General features: G+C 45.5%; 1 protein-coding gene across 1 annotated transcript in view; it reads right to left on the bottom strand.

The window, feature by feature from the left end:
* The window catches only part of TSG101 (tumor susceptibility 101), a 586,297-nt gene that overhangs the window by 547,968 nt on the left and 19,873 nt on the right, over positions 1–18,456 (bottom strand). The window contains exon 2 of the mRNA XM_069623783.1: positions 1,448–1,532. Coding sequence (XP_069479884.1) covers positions 1,448–1,532 — 85 coding nt within the window. The remainder of the gene's footprint in view (positions 1–1,447; positions 1,533–18,456) is intronic.

The raw sequence follows: 18,456 nt of genomic DNA, 5'->3' as shown, positions 1-18,456 counted from the left end.
GAGAGCAGTTTCCGTGCTTCTGGCAGCTCTGAAGCCAGATTGGTGGTCATGGAGGGAGCCAGCAGAGTCGGAATGAAGATCAAGTTGAGAGATGGCAAGCTTTTCCAGGAGCTTACCCAAGAAGGGAGTGATAGAGATAGGGCGGTAGTTTGCTACACATGATGGGTCATCGGTGGATTTCTTGAGGAGAGGATGCACAAGGGAGGGCTTAAGAGGGGAGGGGGAAAAGAGCCAGAGGCAAAGGAGAGGTTGCAGAAATCGGCAAGGGCCGGAGCAACTGTGTCAATGTGGTCCTTAATGGTTTTAGAGGAACAGGGATGGACCTGTTTTGAAGAGGTTTTCATAGATCGGACTTGTCTAGCAACCTCATCAGGGGGGAAAAGAGGAAAGGAGGAGAAAGGGGGGTAGCAGAGGGAGGGTCAGCAGGATGAGAAGGAAAAGGGAGGAAGAGGGGGAGGGGGAGCGGAGGAGAGGGTGGACAGGATGTCCTGGGTTTTAGAGATAAAGTGAGAGGCAAGGGCATTGCAGAGAGCCTGGGAGGCAAGAGGAGGGGTGGAGACTGCAGCAGGGTTGGCTAGCTCCTTGCAGATTTTGAAGAGTTCGGCCGAATTGTTAGATGCAGCAGAGACTTGGGCTTGTTTGTGGACTCTCTTCTTAAAGCGGACGGCAAGTCGGTATTGCCTTTGGAGCAGGCGGCAGGCCAGTTTGTCAGAGGATGAGCAAGAAGCCCTCTATTTCATCTCCGCCACCCTACACTTCTGTTTAAGTGTAGCTAGGTCAGAGACATACCAAGAATTGCACTTGGATTTGGACTAGGTGCCATTTAGTGGTTAGGATTCGAACAGAAGACTTACTTTGGACTTGACATGCACCCTTAGTTTTAATTTTGCAGGTAATGAACATCCCTTTTAGCAATAGGGCTAGTTAGGCATTTTTTGTTTTTAATTACATAAAACATTTGCACATATCAGTAACTTGTCCGACGACTCCTCCTGGTTCGCCACAATACTCATGGCATGCTTGCCACCTTATGGATGAAGCAATTCAAAGAGCAGCCCCTCTATAGTGAACAGCGCATTTGCACTTTCCTTCAACATGGAGCATCAGTACATTTCAAAATGTTCATTTTAGGAACCACCACTTACAAATGCACATAGTTCTGCACTTTACACAACAAACCTTCACAAATTAGCATGAAGGCCAAATCAATGACATTTAAGCATCAGACAAATTACAGCATTAGTACTGATTGTGATTTTCGGAATCAGGTCAAGAGGTTTATTGTATAGAAAACATGTTTTAAATCAGCAGAGCACAAAGAGGGCATATGCACTGTAATTCTTTAGGATGAACAACAAGGAATGCTTATGGCACCATTTGAGCTACAATTCTACAAACTCATTTTTGTAGACAAAACAGCTAGTGCATACTGCAATGACGTACTCACCATAACCATCCATAACAGGTTTGAGGTCTTTGTACAGTGTGTTAACACCGATGATCTCACGTACAGTTAGGTCCCTGTACTTGTACTGGAAAAGAGAAACAACGATTAGCATGCCCTTGCGTGCAGCAGAGGAATCAGGATCTTGGATAAAAGGCGTCTTCGAGAGGCGGAAGGTACAATTCTGACAGAACCAATCTTGTAAAATTTCTAAACAGGATCAGATTCCAGAGTTTAGTTAATCACATCTCTACCATTAGTATAAATACAACTGCTTCTCCGTGACTCCGAAGATTCTTAATTGACTAAAGTGATTTTAGCTCAACAACTTGTAAGCCATATTTCTTTACCCCAATTAAAAGTGGCATGTACAAATATAGTTATCACAGCATTAAAAAGGCAGGATAAAAACAAAGTTAATTGAGAAATCACAAAATACAATTCTTATAAAATACCTCATCATAGAATCAAGTTCTAAAGGGAAACCAATAAAACAAAACTAAATAAACCTCACTCAATCTAAAAGCAATTTAGAAATTTGTAGGAAAAATTGATTTTAAAAACCTCACAGAAGCCGACTTCAATGAAATTTGAGGACCAATCGGAGTTAGGAAAGATTTCATCCATGTGCAATTTTGCCTCCGTTTATGGACCCCTCCAAACCTTTTGCTTTTATTTGGCTTTCCTGTCCTGACTTTTTCCAGTGGAGCCCAGCCTTCAGCTGAACTTCCCTGGGCGTTTGCTCACTTGTTGTGGGGAAACAGACGTCCTTCAGAATGTCAGTACTGGGAAACTATGTTTCCCTTAGTCTTTGACTATGTTGCCATTTCTTGGTAACATTTTATTTATTGCCTCTCCCCCCCCCACCTGGTCCCAATTACACACCAACAATATAATTTATAAAAGGATGTTACAGGGGAGGAGAGCCGCAGGAAAACACCCATACCACGAACACTATCTGCAGTACATCAAATAGCTCAATAAAAACATGAGGACAGGAACAAGATAGGGTGCCTGTGACCCCTGGAAGACTACAGTATGGAACTCTCCACCTTAATGCTTTTGCACACGTTTTCCGTGCTGTGGCGGCTGCATTGATGACCCCATACTGACACTGTGTGCTCTTGGGCCTCTGCAACATCCCAGGTGCCAACTGCCCCCGTCCCTTTCTCTTCCTTTCCTCTGTTCTCCCCCGACGAGATTTCCAGAAAAGTAATCTATGAAAGTCTCGTCAAAACAGGTTCTTCCCCGTTAGTCTAAAGGCATCAAGGACCACATTGACACCCTTGCTCCTGCTCTGACCGTTTTCTGCAACCTATCCTTTGCCTCTGGAGCCTCCCCCACCTCTGAAGCACTCTCTTGTGCACCCTCTTCTCAAGAAACCCAAAGCCGACCCCTACTGCCCAGCTAACTATCGCCCGATCTCCATCACTCCTTTCCTGGGCAAACTCCTGGAAAAGCTGTCCATCTCCCAGCGTAATCTTCACACTTACGATGATGGTTGTCTCCATGACAACTGCTCCCCTGAAAATCTGTGAAAGCCTGCTCCAACCTCGACTCCAACATCCCTTCTGTCCTCATCCTACTCGATCTCTCTTCTGCCTTTGACCTGGTCAAACATGCCATGCTGCTCAACCGTCTCTGTGATAACCTGGGTATCACCGATCTGGCCCTGGCCTGGCTGACCTTTCTTCTCTGATCGACCCTCCCAGTTCCAACTTGGGTCCTTACTTTCCTCTATCTCACTCTCTACCTGTGGTGTTCCCCAGGGGTCAAACCTTTCTCGCTGGTTTTTCAACCAATACCTGGCACCCCTGCCCACCTCATCACCGCTCTCTGCTCCGACTTTCAGTGCTATGCGGATGACACTCAGCTCGTTTTACGGTTTCCCTCTCATCTCCGACTGTGTCTGCTATCCAGGAATGGTGTGCCGCCAATAATTTCTGCCTTAATGCCAGTAAGACCGATTCTCCTCATCGGCACACGTGCACCCTCCTTTCCTGTCACTCTCTGGCCTGCCTCCCTTGGCCCTCTTCCTGCTCCCAACTGAGGACAAGACCCACGGGGTCATCTTCAACTCCACACTTTCCTTTTCTGCTCACATCTCTGATGTCTCTAAGAAGTCAAACTACCAACTGCACCTCCTCAGAGGTATTCTTCCTTTCCTCTCCTTCCCCCAGAAGCTCACTGTCACCAGAGCTCTGGTTCCCTCTAGACTGGACTACTGCAACAGCCTCTTTCCAAATCTTCCTGCTTCTACTCTCTGCAACTCATCCAGAACAAGACTGCAAGATCACATCTCCCCAGCCCGACATCTCTTCATTGGCTCCCAGTGGATGCAATGATTAAATTCAAGACCCTTTGCATTGTCCACAAGGCTTTCTGGGGCCTGGGTCCAAAATACCTTCAATCCCTCTGTCAATACCTTCCTACTCTAGCGCTTCGCTCCTCCAACTCCCTCAGGGTCAGTCGCTTCTCCAAGCAACGAGTTGGGGGTAGATCTCTTTACTCGGCTGGGGCCTCCCACTGGAACAACCTCTCTGAAATTTGAGGAGAACCACCTCCAGTTCTGGAAGCACCTCAAGACTTTCCCTCTTTGCTTCTGCCTTCGCTCTTCCTCTCCCCTGCTGATCTGTCTGCTTCGGCACCTGGATACCCTCCGATTCTTATGCTCATGTCCCTGCCCACACAGCCACACACCTGCACTGCCTTCTAGCAAACCTTGAACTTGGGTCTGGATCTGTAACCCTACAGTCCCCTTACCTGCACTTATCAGACACCTTATATGCGCTTTAACCTTGCACTTGCCACCTTGCTGGCTGCACTACCAGTTGTGTTTATCCCATGATCAGCACTTTCCACTCCTCCCCTCTCCCTTGCACTTTTCCCCCTTCCCTCTCCCCTGCACTTGCGTGTTCTCAATGTGACTGGGCCTAGTAGGACTGTTTTTGTCCTCCATTGCCTCGTTGCGCTCTGAAACACTTGTGTATGTAGTATGAGCGCGATACAAATAAAATATATCACATATCATGTCAGCTCTGAGTAATTTACATGGACTCTAAAGGACGCAGCAATCAAGCTAAGAAAACTAAAACCTACAGACTAGGAGGATGATTAAGTCCATCCATCCGACATAAGCTGTATAAGTCGAGGTTTGTTTTATAAAAGTACCTCCCTTACATTCTCTGCCCTTATGTTAAATTGCAAAGGCCGTAAGCAAATTTACATTACCTAATTTTCCAATATTGAAAGTAGCAAAATTTCAGGCAGCTACCCCCATTCATGATCAAAAAGGAGAACTTAATTTTTAGCACCTACAAAGAATTAAAAGGTGTGCATCCTTTATTCCCTTCCCTGCAACAAACTATTTACAAAAATAAAATGAAAAAAGAACATTCAAAAAGATTCAAGTCATCAAGAACTAATGGCATCTGCGTTCCACTACGTGTATATATTTATTTTAACTTTCAGAGCTTCACTTTGCTTGCTTTACGTGAACTCTACGAGCACACAGACTATCGCGAAGGCCATTCCTACCTCCACCTTCTCTTCTCACCTGCACAAATCTTTCAAGTGCATTTAACCTTTCCCCTCCTTTAGCCACCCTCTATACTACCCATTCCCCCAAAGCGCCATTTCCAAGCCACACACCAACACTGTAAGACTACTAGGTGGCGACTTGTGCCGTATAAACATCTCTTGCATAACACAGCTTTCATTGTTCCAGCACTGTTAATTTTCATGCAGTTAAAACAGGCCTGTCTTCATTTTATTAAAGATGCTCCTTGAAGCCAATCACTTTGGTAGTACTGCACAACGTGAAAGGCCCAGGCATGAGAAGATTTCTAGCTCATTGTGTGGGTAAGCTGCGAGAAGAGGTTTCTCTGCTTAGAGAAGCATATTTTTGGAAAGTATGCTGCACAAGTGGAGAAGGAAATAGTCAACCAATATGCATCTACTTCGGTCTTAAAAACCTGAGCCCAGCCGTGATGGTCAAAACAACTAGATAAGATTCTTTACTCTTTGCAGTCCTTTCTTAGACACGTCCTATTTTTTATCGTTTGGGCTATTAGGTGTCGCTTGCAATACCTATAAAGCCCAAATTATACTGACTTGCGGAGTGTGTGTGCATATATGGGCTTCTGATGGGGGCACACACAAATGACATTTGAGGTTGGATACACTGTTTGGTGATAAACACACCCATTCCTTGCTAATCTATGTGGCTAATGCCACCCATTCCTTTCTTTCTTTCCTCCCCAAAAACAGCTAATTCAGGAACCCGTTGAGCTCTTCTGGTGGCGGCCATTTTGTTTGTGCAGCGTGCTGACGTAAGGTGCAGGATGCCTGGAGGTTTCCGGTAACTAATGAAGCCGGAGGGAGAGACACTAGAGCCCCTGGTCAGCGCTGCCTGCTCTGCTTGTTTATTTCTTTTTGTGCTGCACCTCGATTCATGCAGTTGAAAGCGAGATTCTCAGAATATCCTGCATTTGTTGTTCAGTCGCTCCATGAGTAAATCGGTGTTCGGTAGTTATTTACGTAAACATAAATACTATCAGAGCCCGGACCAGGGACATGCGTGAAGACCCACACCTCAAACAATACTTTGTGTCTCATGCCACACGAAGATCAAGTTTGAATAAACTTTCCTCAAGTTCACACCACATCGCCCCCTCTCCCTTGCTGCCTCCTTAAGTGCACAGAGTCTCCCCATACACACACCTACTTCTCCTCAGAAAGCGCAACTGAAACAAGCTCCACAGCAGCAACCCTGCAAACGCATTAAGAATGCCCCGTCCACCCAAGCTTGGTGGACGTTCTACCCACTTTTGTTCCATATACTAATGGAGAATTATATGGTAACTCATACACAAAGTGCACACCACACACCGACATGCCTATTCATTGTTATCAACCAGCTGTTACGTTATTCAGATCTGAAGAAAGTAAAGACTGGGGCGCGTTTGCCACCATTAGAACACGTTTACATGCACAACACACTGAGGTGCTGTCATCTAAACAATAAGCTTCCCTTGAGAAGCCACATCGCTCATGGGTCCTGCAGATAGTGAAATATGTGGACCGTCTTTCTTACAAGGGTTCCTCCGAGACATTATGTGTTTGTCGGCTGCTCAAAATATTCAGTTGTGGGACACAAAGATGCCTTACTGCGGATAGAAGTTTGCCAGGAAGCCTTGCCAAAAGGCAGATTCAAACATGCAATGGGCTAGAAAACAGATACCACAGGAGCTTCAGAACAATGGAATTTTTCAACACGTTAATGCATTTATGCAATTTTCTGTTACGCTTTGTAATGGAATGCTAGGTGGTGTTTTTTTTTTCTTATGCTAGGTCACTGTGTTGGATTATGGTATGCTGTGCTTTGATGTATTGTGCAATGCTACTGTGTCATGCTGTTTTGGGATTTGTACCGAATGTGGTTTTACGGTGTTGTATTGCGTTACGATTTATTGCGTTCTCCTATATGTCACTTTATGTTGCGGCGAGTTATATTTGTATCTAGTGATATTTTCGAACAGAAAATACAACATTTTAACTGAAACGAAAATTAAACAATTATCAATGTATTCAATAGTCAGTTATATAAGCCTTCTTCAGAAGGGAGCAAAACATGTAACACTTCAAAATATACTTCAAAACACATTCTTAGTTTCTCTAATCAGGTGATAGCCATTGGGGATGGCACACACATTTCCTACACCCTCAGGTAACATAAATCAATGTCCACAGTGTCCTAGCTATTTATCACTAGTACATTAAGAGCAATACTGAGTTTGGTGCAAAGGTTAGATTGTGGAATAAAGCAAAGGTTAACAAATAATTCATAAACTGGTAAGTACTTCTTGAACCCTCCAATGCAAAGTAAATGTAACCCTTTCCTGGGGGAAAAGTAAAGGCACAGACTCAGAGGTAAGAAGATTCTCTCAGGGAGCCAGACAGCCAATGTTAGTTAAGCAAGTCTAGGGGAGCTGAAGATCTTCTTTACAGGTAAGTAAAAGTCTTGCACAATGTTTTTGAAAAAGTTGGTAGAAATAAATCACTTGAAGGGCCGCAAGCTGGGAGGCTTGTGAGGGGCAAAGCTGCAAGCAACTCTGCAAGGGCAACCAAGACAAGTCTCAACTGAGAACAAGTAAGGCTACACCACAAGAGTGAAGTCCTCTTAACTTTACAGTACCGTTGGTTAGAAGAAACGGTTCCATCTGGCTTCTGTTCCTGAACAGCTATGCAGATCCTGGTGTTCCTGGGCCTCAGTCGTGGGGACAAGAGGGAGACAGACTGGGGACTCCTGCACTGCAATGGGAAGCTTGGCAGCCGCAATGGTCAAACTTCAATTCAGCGGCACTTCGCGGTTTCAGCTCCTCGCGTCTATAGCAAATAGCACCACGCAGTCTCACGGATACCACTGTGAACTTTCCTCGCATCTGGAGTCCAGCACTCTGTTGAGGAGGCTCAGGCTTAGACAGTCCTGCTTCAAGGGAGTCCGGGGGATCTTCCTGAAACACGGGTCCATTTTAAAAGCGATGCACTCGGTTTGGTGTTCCTCTCCATGGCACTTCGGTTCCAACAGCAGCAGCAGAAGTACAGCCAGCTCCGAGAGGATGTCCAAACAAGTTCACTTTGGGGTTGATTGGTGCCACCAAACCAAGGGGAGTAGTCGTCCTTGCAGGGCTTCTCTAGTCAAAACGAATATGGAGCTTCAGCACAGCAGCAGTGCTTCACCGGGTAAACCAATGGTCCAGGAGTTGTAGCAGGCGTCTCTTCCAAGTTCTTAGTAATAGTAAATCTCAAGAAGGACCTTATGGCGAAAAAAGAACACCAGGGCCATTTTGACAAAATGGGCACCCATGGATGTCTTACTGCAGCTGCAATTACAGCCCGCTATAAAAACATGCAATGGTAGTAAAAAGTAAACCACTGCCACCAGCCATTCATTGTAGAAATGGTAACATAAAAGGTTACATGAGAAACTAGACAAAGGGGATACTAAGTAACACCTCCCGCACTCTATGGTAAGATAGTGTGTGCTGGGTCTAGAAAGTTACAAAATGTAAGTAAAGTCAATTTCACTTCACTGCTCTTGAAAACAGTAGTTTCACCAAGAAAAGGTATTTAAACCTTTGGGAAATCTAAGAGACTTCCCTGTGCCACTGCACTGAAGGTGCTGTGTGACACAATGTAAAGATGATGCCTATGGATTTTGTCAGACTCCAAAGTCAATAGAAACACAGTCTAAATCACAGAAAGAATACATGACAGTGGGAAAAAGGTCTCTCTCTTTCCAAGTTAGAGATTAAAAGTCCTAAAGTCCAGCAAAAAAAAAAGAGCTGGTGGGTTTCTAAGGTAGAGAGGAATTAGCACATTTCTGAGAATTCTCTCAAACACTCGCCCACCCTGCCCCCCCCGCACCCCATCCCCAGACTAAGGGACAGGAGGATTTAATCCACTCCTGGATGAACCTCCTTACTCCATTCAGTCATACTTTCTGGAGCGACGATCAGCATTTTGGTGATTACAACCTGATCTGTGTTCTATGGTGAAATCAAACCCCTGAAGGCTGATTGACCATCTTAACAATTTAGGATTCTCCCCCTTCATCTGCATTAACCATCTCAAGGGTTGGTGGTCTGTTTGAATTTCAAAAGTAGATCTATACAAGTACGGTCTAAACTGCTTCAAAGACCACAAATGGCAAAACATTCACGTTCGATGATTGCCCACCTTGTTTCTCGGTCCTTCAGTTTCCTACTGATGAAGCAGATAGGGTGTTCCCTGCCTTTCTCATCCAGCTGACTCAGAACTGCACCTATCCCTCTATTGGAAGCATCTGTTTGTACAATAAAGGATTGGTTGTAGTCGGAAGCTCTCAAGACTGGAGCTTGACAAAAGGGCTTAGTGCACTCCTCATTCCACCGGACCTTCTTGGGGAATTTGGGTGAGGAGATCACATTCAAGGGAGAAGCTATGGTCCCATAGTTCTCAATGAAGTGGCTATAGTAACCAGTGCGACCCAGAAAGGCTCTTGTGTGCATTCGAGTAGGGGTGGCCCAGTCTTGTACAGCTTGTACCTTGCTAGGCAATTACCTTATTTAACCTCCTCCTATTTCATGTCCAAGGTAGACCACTTTACTCTGACCAATTTGACACTTGCTTGCCTTTATGGTCAGATGGGGCTACTCAAGAGCCTGCAATACATATCCTAGGTAGTCAGTATGCTATTCCCAGGTAGGGCTGAACACTGCAATGTAATCCAGGAATGCCATGCAGAAGTCCTCCATCACATTCAGAACATGATTGACCATCCTTTTAAATGTAGCAGGTACATTCTTTAGTCCAAATAACATTACCTTAAACTGGTAGAGGCATCCTGGGGTGGAAAATGCGGTTGTCCCCTTGGCATGGTCTGTCAGAGCCATTTGCCAATAGCCCGAGGTTATCCACCAGTTCATCTGTCCTAGGTAAAGGATGGGCATCAGTCGTGGTGACTGTATGAAGAGCTCTATAGTCCACACATAATCTCAACTCCTTGGATCCTGCCTTTGGCATTAGTAGAACAGGACTAGCCCATGGACTTGTAGATGGCTCTATTGCCCAGAGATCACGCATCTTCTTGACCTCTTCCTTTATGTGGGTTCTTACATGGTCTGACATTCTGTAACCCCTGCTTTTGACAGGGAGACAGTCACCGGTGAGGATATCAAGCTGGCCCAAAGGGGTCAAGCCTGGTGCCAGTGAAAACAGGGAGGCAAACTGATTTAATAGAGCTTTGCACTCCTCCTGTTTCAGAGTCAGATCAGAAGAGAGATTAACTCCTATTTTTCCATCTAAAGGCTGTCCCCTGATAAGGTCAGGTAGAGGTTCACTCTCCTCCTCCTCCTTTTGATCAGAGGCTAAGAGCAAAGCTCCTAGTTCTGGTCTGGATATATATGCCTTGAGGCGGTTGGTGTTAAAGACCTTGGGGGCCTCCTTGGGATTGCCCAAGTCGCCAAATAATTGACCTCTCCAAGTTTGCCCACAAACTTGAAGGGTCCAATCCATTTATACTTTAAAGCCCTCTGCCTTGTAGGTACCATAACTAGAACTTGCTGGTCTTGAGTAAACGTAACCATGTTGGCCTTCTGGTCATGCCAATGTTTAACCAGAGCTTGACCTGCTTTCAAGTTATCAAAGGTTTCTGTCATGTGTCTCTCACCTTCGGAGACCTAAACCAGTCAGTGGCTCTCACTGGCTTGTGAGAAGGAGCACTCTCCAACCCTTCCTTGATTAGGGCCAATGAACCTCTAACCGGATGACCATAGAGGAGCTCAAAGGGGCTGAAGACAACCCCTTCTTTAAGGACTTCTCTATAAGCAAAGAGAAGGCATGGCAGTAGAATGTCCCACTTTCTTCTAAGGGGTTCTTCTAAACCACCCATCATGCTCTTCAGAGTTCTATTAAACCTCTCTACCAGCCCATTGGTTTGGGCATGGTAGGCGGTTGAAAACTTGTAGGTACTGTACAGTTTTTCCACATGGCTTGCATGTAGTTGGGCATAAATGGGTCACCCTGTCTGAGATAACCTCCTTAAGAAAACCTAACCTGGTAAAAAATACCAAGAATGGCCTTAACCACTGCCTGAGCAGTAAAATTTCTCATAGGTATTGCTACAGGATATCTGGTAGCATGGTCTACCACAACCAATAAAAAAAATAAATCGGTTGCCTAAAGATGTGGGAGGGTCTCGGGGACCAACAATGTTAATCCGTACCCTTTCAAAAGGAACACCCACCACTGGGAGACGCACCAAGGGTGCCACGTTCTTGGCTCCACTCTTGCCAAGTGTGACAGCTTCTACAGAATCTATTTACATCAGACCTCATCTTAGGCCAGTAGAGATATAGAGAAATCCTTTCCTTGGTCTTCGTAAAACTTAAGTGACCAGCCAAAGGAATCGCATGGGCTAACTATAGAAACTGGGGTCTCACCTGCTGTAGCACTACAAGTCTTCTGTAGTACCCGGGGGTAGACTATCAGCTCACTGTAAAGGAGGCCAACCTCCCAGTATAGCCTGTGCTTCCCTGGCTCTTGTCCTTCCAGCTGGGAAGCTGCCCGTTGGCAAAGTCCTTCAAGAGGAGGACACTCTTTGACCTCTGCTGAAGTCTGCCCTACAGGGGCCACTTTCTGCAAGCAAAGTCTGCAGCTCAGGATGGTCTTTAGGATCCAGGCCTCCAACGGGGGAAGGGCTTCTTCCAGCTCTGTTTCACCAGTAGCTGGTTGACCATCGTCTGGTTGGTCCTTCCACTCAGCCTCAGCTGGTGGAGGGGTCACTGGTGTGACCTTGGACTGTCCTCTTGGGGATGTCCTTGCCCTATGTACAGGTGTGATACCCGTCTTCTTTCCCGAGACCTTGGGTTTCCCCTTTTTATTGGAATTAGAAGGGTGTCCTTCCTCTGGACTGGGAGTTCTAGGTACTTCTGTAATTACTCAATGCGAGTCATCTAAAGTTTGCTCTCTGGTCAGTGTAATCTGATCCTGCTTCCTTTTACTGGGAGGCCTGGGGGTGCTTGATACTACGGCAAGCGCTTTTAAGTCATTCCCCAAAAGGACTCTCCCAGGCACCTAATTATGTACACTGACAGGTATCCTTTTTTGCACATTGTTGCACTGGATACTGGATAAGAGCTGGTACCATCTGGTCAGGGCCTCCAGCAAGCTTAGTGGGGCCTTTGGGTGCCTTAGCAACATCCTCAGGTTTGAAAAAGGTTTCATCCACCACAGTAATGCTGGCCCCACCACAGTAATGCTGGCTCCAGTGTCTCTAATGGCAGGGGTTTCCTGACCATTCACAAGTACACTGTCCTTGTAATATTCTTTGGTATTATCTGGAATAGAATTATACACATCTACATTTTGCTGTTCCCACAGCCCCAGGGATACTAAAGGAACACTGGCTGAGACTCCAATGGGGTCTTCAGCCAATAAATGAAAGTTTCCACTTGACATATGAACTTCTCCCTTAGGGATGAAGGCTAAGGAGGCAGTGTGGACCCCTCAAGGTTTACCCTTACATCTGGTATCCCCTTTCACATGGTCAGTTGACCAACAAACATAACATTTACCAACTGATTTCTGGAATGGGGGCTTCTGCTGACCTTCCTCTGGTTTAGCACTAGAGGTTTCACTAGACTGACCTGGTTTCCCATATGGTTTACCATTCTTATGTTTGAGGCCCTCTTTTGGGTAGTTGGATTTAGAAGTCTCTTTGTCATCTTTCTTGTGCTGCTTCCCCTTTTGTGAGTGGCCCCAGGATCCTTGCAAGTGGCCATGTTGGCAACCCACAAGTCAGCAGTTGTTGATAGCTTCTTGGGATCAATCTGTTGAGTCAGCCAAGTGCTGTCTTAGCTCAGGAGAGCAGGCATCAAAAATAGATTCCAACAAAAACAGATTTCTCATTCCTTCAAAACAGTTCACTCTGTAACCCTTAACCCATCCATCTAGGTTTTTCAAACATCCACACACCCAGGTAGCCCAAGGGTTACCATCAGTCTTTTTGAGGGTCCTAAACCTCATAAGGTAATGGGAAGGAGTTCCCTCATATCTGGCTATCAAAGACAGCTTCACATTCTCATACTCCAATCTTTCAAGTTCCCCCACCTCCATTACAGCATCAGTTGCAACCTGGGGGAGCCTAGACAAAAGGCAAGGAATCAACAGATTCCCTGTGAGACCCTGAATCCCATGTTTGTATTCAAAAGCACCCAACCATTCAAAAATATCAAGTTTCACATCATACATACTCACTGCCTCTTTGGGCAGGTGAGGGCCCCTTGTGTCTGGAAGACCTAGAAGACTCTGGGAGGGAAACATTTTCAAGAGACAATCTTTTCATTTCAAGCGCATGTTGATTTCCAATTCCCTGAGTTTGATGTCCTGATGTTTGGCTTCAGCTTGCAACCTTTTAAAATTCTAACTCAAGTCTCGTTTTCTCAAGAGACACATATTCTGGACTCAGTGGTGGACCTTGTGTGGTCCCAGTGGACATACATTGAGGCAAAAGGGCCTGCTGAGGCAAAGAGGGGCTCCTTTCCAGGGACTCCTCTCTCTCCTCTGACTCTTCTAAGACAGAGTTAGACTCTGAATTATCATCCTCATTATCAATTTCCACATATTCTGGAGTAGGAGTTACAGGTCTACTATCCAATCGTGGTCGACTCTGCCTTCCAAGCCAAAAAGATGCACCTTTTATGCAGGTTTCTACCATTCATTCCAGACTAGCTGTCAATCACACAGAAGGGTGGCTGTCCTCCAAGGACAGCCAGACGGCCAATCACATTTGGGTGCATTCCTGTAACCATGGTGATTAAGCACAGGGAGTTTTGGGCACCTCCCTCACTCCCTGCCCCTGCCAGACACACACACTGGAGCCAGAGGCAGGCTTCACTTGTGAATCCTGCTAAAGACCAAACAAACAAAGAGACCAAACCTGGTTTGGCGCACAGAGTACATCTCAAGAAGGACCTTTCCAACAAGAAAAGGCAAAAAAAAGAAGACTGGGGCCATTTTGACAACATGGGCACCCATGGGTAACTTACTACAGCTGCAATTGCAGCCCGCGGTAAAAACACACAATGGTAGTAAAAAGTAAACCACTGCCACCAGCCATTAATTGTAGAAAGGGTAACATAAAAGTTTACATGAGAAACTAGATGTCACAGGTTTCCCCCCTTCTCACCTGTCTGTGTTGCCTGATGTCCTCTTTCGGCGGAGTCTTCTTTCGTATGGTTCAGGACTTAAATAAGCCCGCTCGGCCGTCCTCGGCTTCCAGATTACGTTCAGGAAGGAGTAGGGGGGCACGCGGAAGCGGCGCAGGGATTCCGGGAAGACTAGATAAGAAGGAAGAAAGTCGGAAGAAGGGGATCCAGGGGCCAGGGAATAGCAAGTAGCACAAGGGAAAGTACGGAGCACACGTCCGATCACAGCTAGCAGCAGCATTGAGACGCGCAGGGCCGCAGGGGTGTGGTTTCTTTATAGAGTACGCTGCGTAGAACGTGAAATCTGTGAGCAGCATTCTGAGCTTGCTGCCATGTTGGTAGTATTATGGAGTGTAAGGCCCGACGTGTCAGGGACCAGGAGGCTCAGAAGGGGCGAGTTCGATGGTTCATGACACTAGACAAAGTAACCCCTCCTGCGCCCTATGGTAAGATAGTGTGTGCTGGGTCTAGAAAGTTACAAAATGTAAGTAAAGTCAATTTCACTTCACTGCTCTTGGAAACAGTAGTTTCACCAAGAGAAAGTATTTAAAAATGTGGGTAATCTAAGAGACTTCCCTGTGCCACTGCACTGAAGGTGCTGTTTGACACAATGTAAAGATGATGCCTTTGTAGTTTGTCAGACTCCAAAGTCAAAAGAAACAGCATCTAAATCACAGGAAAAAAAATTCATGAGACAGTGGGAAACAGGTTTCACTCTCTCCAGGGTAGAGATTAAAAGTCCTAAAGTCCAGCAAAAAGAGCTGGGGTCTCTAAGGTAGAGAAGAATTAGCACATTTCTGAGAATTCTCCCTAACACAGATAGATCCCTCAAGTCGAACCATTAGCCAATAAGGAATCAGGTCTGCCTTCAGACACTCGATTTATAAGCATCCTGCGTGTCTTTCACTAAAGTCATGCTAAAAGCAAGCATTGGCAAAGCCAACAGTTTTGGCTTGTGTACAAGTATTAGGCATTTGCCAGGCACTGCTATTAGATGCCACAGAACTCGCACCATTTTACACTTGCATCAATCAGCAGTTATTTCTATTATTCATAAGCAGAATTATTGTGTTAAGAGTACAAAAAGGGAGAAATGGCATAAAAGCCCAAACTATTGGCATTGCCAATTGTTATGAATTGGAACCATTGTCAATGTTTTCCAGGATATAGGATGGCTTTTGGTTTGAAGGATGTGTTTAAAAAATAGCTAAGAGGCATCTGGCCAACATGGATGGACTGCCCTTCAGAGTCACATTAGCAAGGCCATCCCGGCCAGGTGTGCATGACCTTTTACTCTATAGGATCAGATTGTAAATGTCCTCTTCATTAAAAGGCAGTCACCACGGTACAAGAGATATTCTATTCTTATTAGGCAGTGGCAGCATATCTAAAGAGTAAATTGAAGAGAAATGTGTTAGGCAGAAACCTGTGCAGTTCCCTTAGGGACCACTGCAAAAGATTTATGACTACAGGTGGTTGGCAGAAAACCCAATAGGTAGCAGTCTGTACCACCCAGATTTACCTGGTAGCTGTGGCTGAGCAGTCAGACTTCTCTCAAGATGAGTTAGGCAGTATATAGAATATACACAATAGGTACAGAGATACAGTAGCACAAGCAAACACTGACCTGACCAGAGCTTTGGTGTAAAAGTATATAATTATTTATTTAAAGGCACACTTGTAAATTACACTAGCACAAAGAGAGGTAAATAAATTCAACACACAGTCACTCATATATATATATATATACAACCCTAATTACTTATTAGACAAGTCTTAATGAGAAACCCTTAACATAAGATGGCACTCTAATAAGTTATTAAAAAGGGAGGGAAAAAGGCAGAGTTATGAAAGCACACAAATTTCAATACTTTTCAAAGAACCACAGTGAGGCAGGTTAGGCAAAGTCTACTGGAGAGCAAGGAAGTTCAAATGCCAGGCCCACTCTTAGAGAGAGCACGCGAAATGTGTCCAGGATCACACAGTGGGGTTATGCCCAAAGAGTCTTTGTAAATAGTTCACAAATAGATTATCAAGTCAGGAAAAGTTAGTTAACAGGTCCCAGGCTAACCCAGGTTAGAAAGTCGAGGATTTACTGTCACCCCGAACGATCTGTCGCAAGGGAAGCCAGGCGGGACACAGTACCTGAAAGTGGGAAGAACGCTCCAGCGGGGGCAGTTGTTCCTGGCAGCGGGTGCAAGTCAGTGTTTCGTTCAGAGGAAGAGGAGGTCTCAACGTGGAGGAAAGCTGAAGGTCGTTGCGCTGCCAGGGAAGAAACCAGCCGCAGAGTTTCCCGGTTACAAGGTACCACCCTTTTCTTCGCGGTAGTGGTAAACCGTGGTATTCCGGTTGCCGGGGTGCTTGGCACGGGCAAGGCGGCCGCGAGATGGTCCAGGAAGGCGAAAAGACAGGCAAACTGGTTATTTCCACCAGTCAAAGGAAGAAGACTCTCCGGACTGGAGATCTCCTCTGTCGTCGGGAAAAGTGGTGAGACGGTTCCGCAGGGCTCCACCGGTGGTGTCGTCGTTGCAGGTCGGCTCGGCTTCTCCCTCCTCGGATTCTTTAGGTCCTGTGGCGACTTCTGAAGTTCCAGTTCCCAAAGCCCTGCTTTTATGCAGAAAACCCCCATTCATTCAGCCTAGCTGTCACTCAAACATGCTAAGTGGTGAGCCGGGCGGCCAATCACACAAGAGTGCGACTTGAGTTGCCGAGGCAACTCAGTCCAGGGTGCCTAAACCCCCTCCCACACCCCCGGTGGTACCCAGACAGAGTGTCACCACTTTTGGAGGCTTCTGTGGAGAAGCCCGCCAAAAAGTGGAACAAAGGGCTCGACTTGGGTTGGAGTCACAGAAGCGAACACAAACACCATTTTGGAACCAAGTTTCGGCAAAAAATACCAACCAGTGAATTTATATTAATTTAATAAACCGGCAGTATGTTCGAGGCTATTTTAAAAAGTGGTAGCCTCGAACAATGGGAAAATCCCATAGGAATATTTTTGCGGTCGAATATAAAAAGTAGTATCCATTGCCAGCAGCCAAAACTCGGTCGGGGGGGACTGGATAGTGCCCCCTCGAACAACAGACCCCGGGGCAATCGAATTGCCCCGACCAGTACGTCCACAATAGGATGGTTTGTACTGGTTCTGTTCACAATTCGAGACTAGTAAAGCCAATGGTGACTTTACATGCCCTGGGAGACAGTAGTCAGTCCCAGGGTATGGAGTCTATGTTTGGGGGTTGCTAAGACACCCCTGGGTTATGGCACGGAGGGTGCTGTGTAACCCACATAACAAAAACACATGAAGCCCTATGGGGTAAAGTACCCCATAGCCCATAAAACACATACAAAGTCAAAGGAACACCTCAAATCATGTCTAAGAGTGGGAGGAAAAGAGTCTCACTCTTAGCAGGAGAAAAAAATAAACCCCAAAAATCCAGCAAAGCTGCTGGGGGACTCACTAGGTTTGGGAAATTAGCCTTTACAGAGAATTCTCCCTAACAAAATGTGCCTCCCAAACCAAGGCATACATTAGTTTTCAAAAAAATAGATAGAGTTTGCCAATTAAAATTGTCTTGATTACCAAACAAACCTATTTTATTAGCAACATTGTACGAATAGGTTTACTGTCACCAGAAGTTATTTGTACGCATGACATAAAATGAGCAACAATACAGTAGTCTTGTGTACCACAGAAGTAACATATTAATGTGGGAAGTCAGGCCTTGCAAATTCTTTAAAACTCTGCTAGACCTGCAGGTCGAGTAACTTAGTTTACCTACTCGACCCAAGAGACATGCACTCCACCCACAGCAACAGATGACAAATTTAAATGTGCTTTCTATAAAATGGTTCATGTCACCACAAACTCACTTTATGTTTGGTACACTGCTGCCACCCAGAGGCCAGCCATGCACAGTGAAACATATTTGACATTTATTGCAAAGTAAACGTTAAATAAAAGTTTCAAACATCCCCTGCAAATGTACTCACCCATCATAAAATCTACTCGGCTATTCAAGTGGTTGAAAAGACAATGGGCCCTGAATGAGTGTCTGTAAAATGTAAAAGGTTAGTTGCAGGAATGGACACAAATAGATATGATAAAAATGCTCTGAAAACAGTTGGCCCAGCTCTCTCCTGCAGGTGCTAATATACAATGTAATTATAGAGCAAAGCAAGATCGGGAGGATAACTACAGTTTATGGTAGTACAGTATACCTGTCGATCTACAGACTGGATGGAACTATTGATCCCTACTTT

The sequence above is a fragment of the Ambystoma mexicanum genome, chromosome 11, assembly GCF_040938575.1.
Source record: "Ambystoma mexicanum isolate Mex_15411 chromosome 11, UKY_AmexF1_1, whole genome shotgun sequence".
Classification (NCBI taxonomy): Eukaryota; Metazoa; Chordata; class Amphibia; order Caudata; family Ambystomatidae; genus Ambystoma; species Ambystoma mexicanum.
Note: the sequence above shows the minus strand (reverse complement) of the source record. Positions and strands in the feature narration are given on the sequence as shown.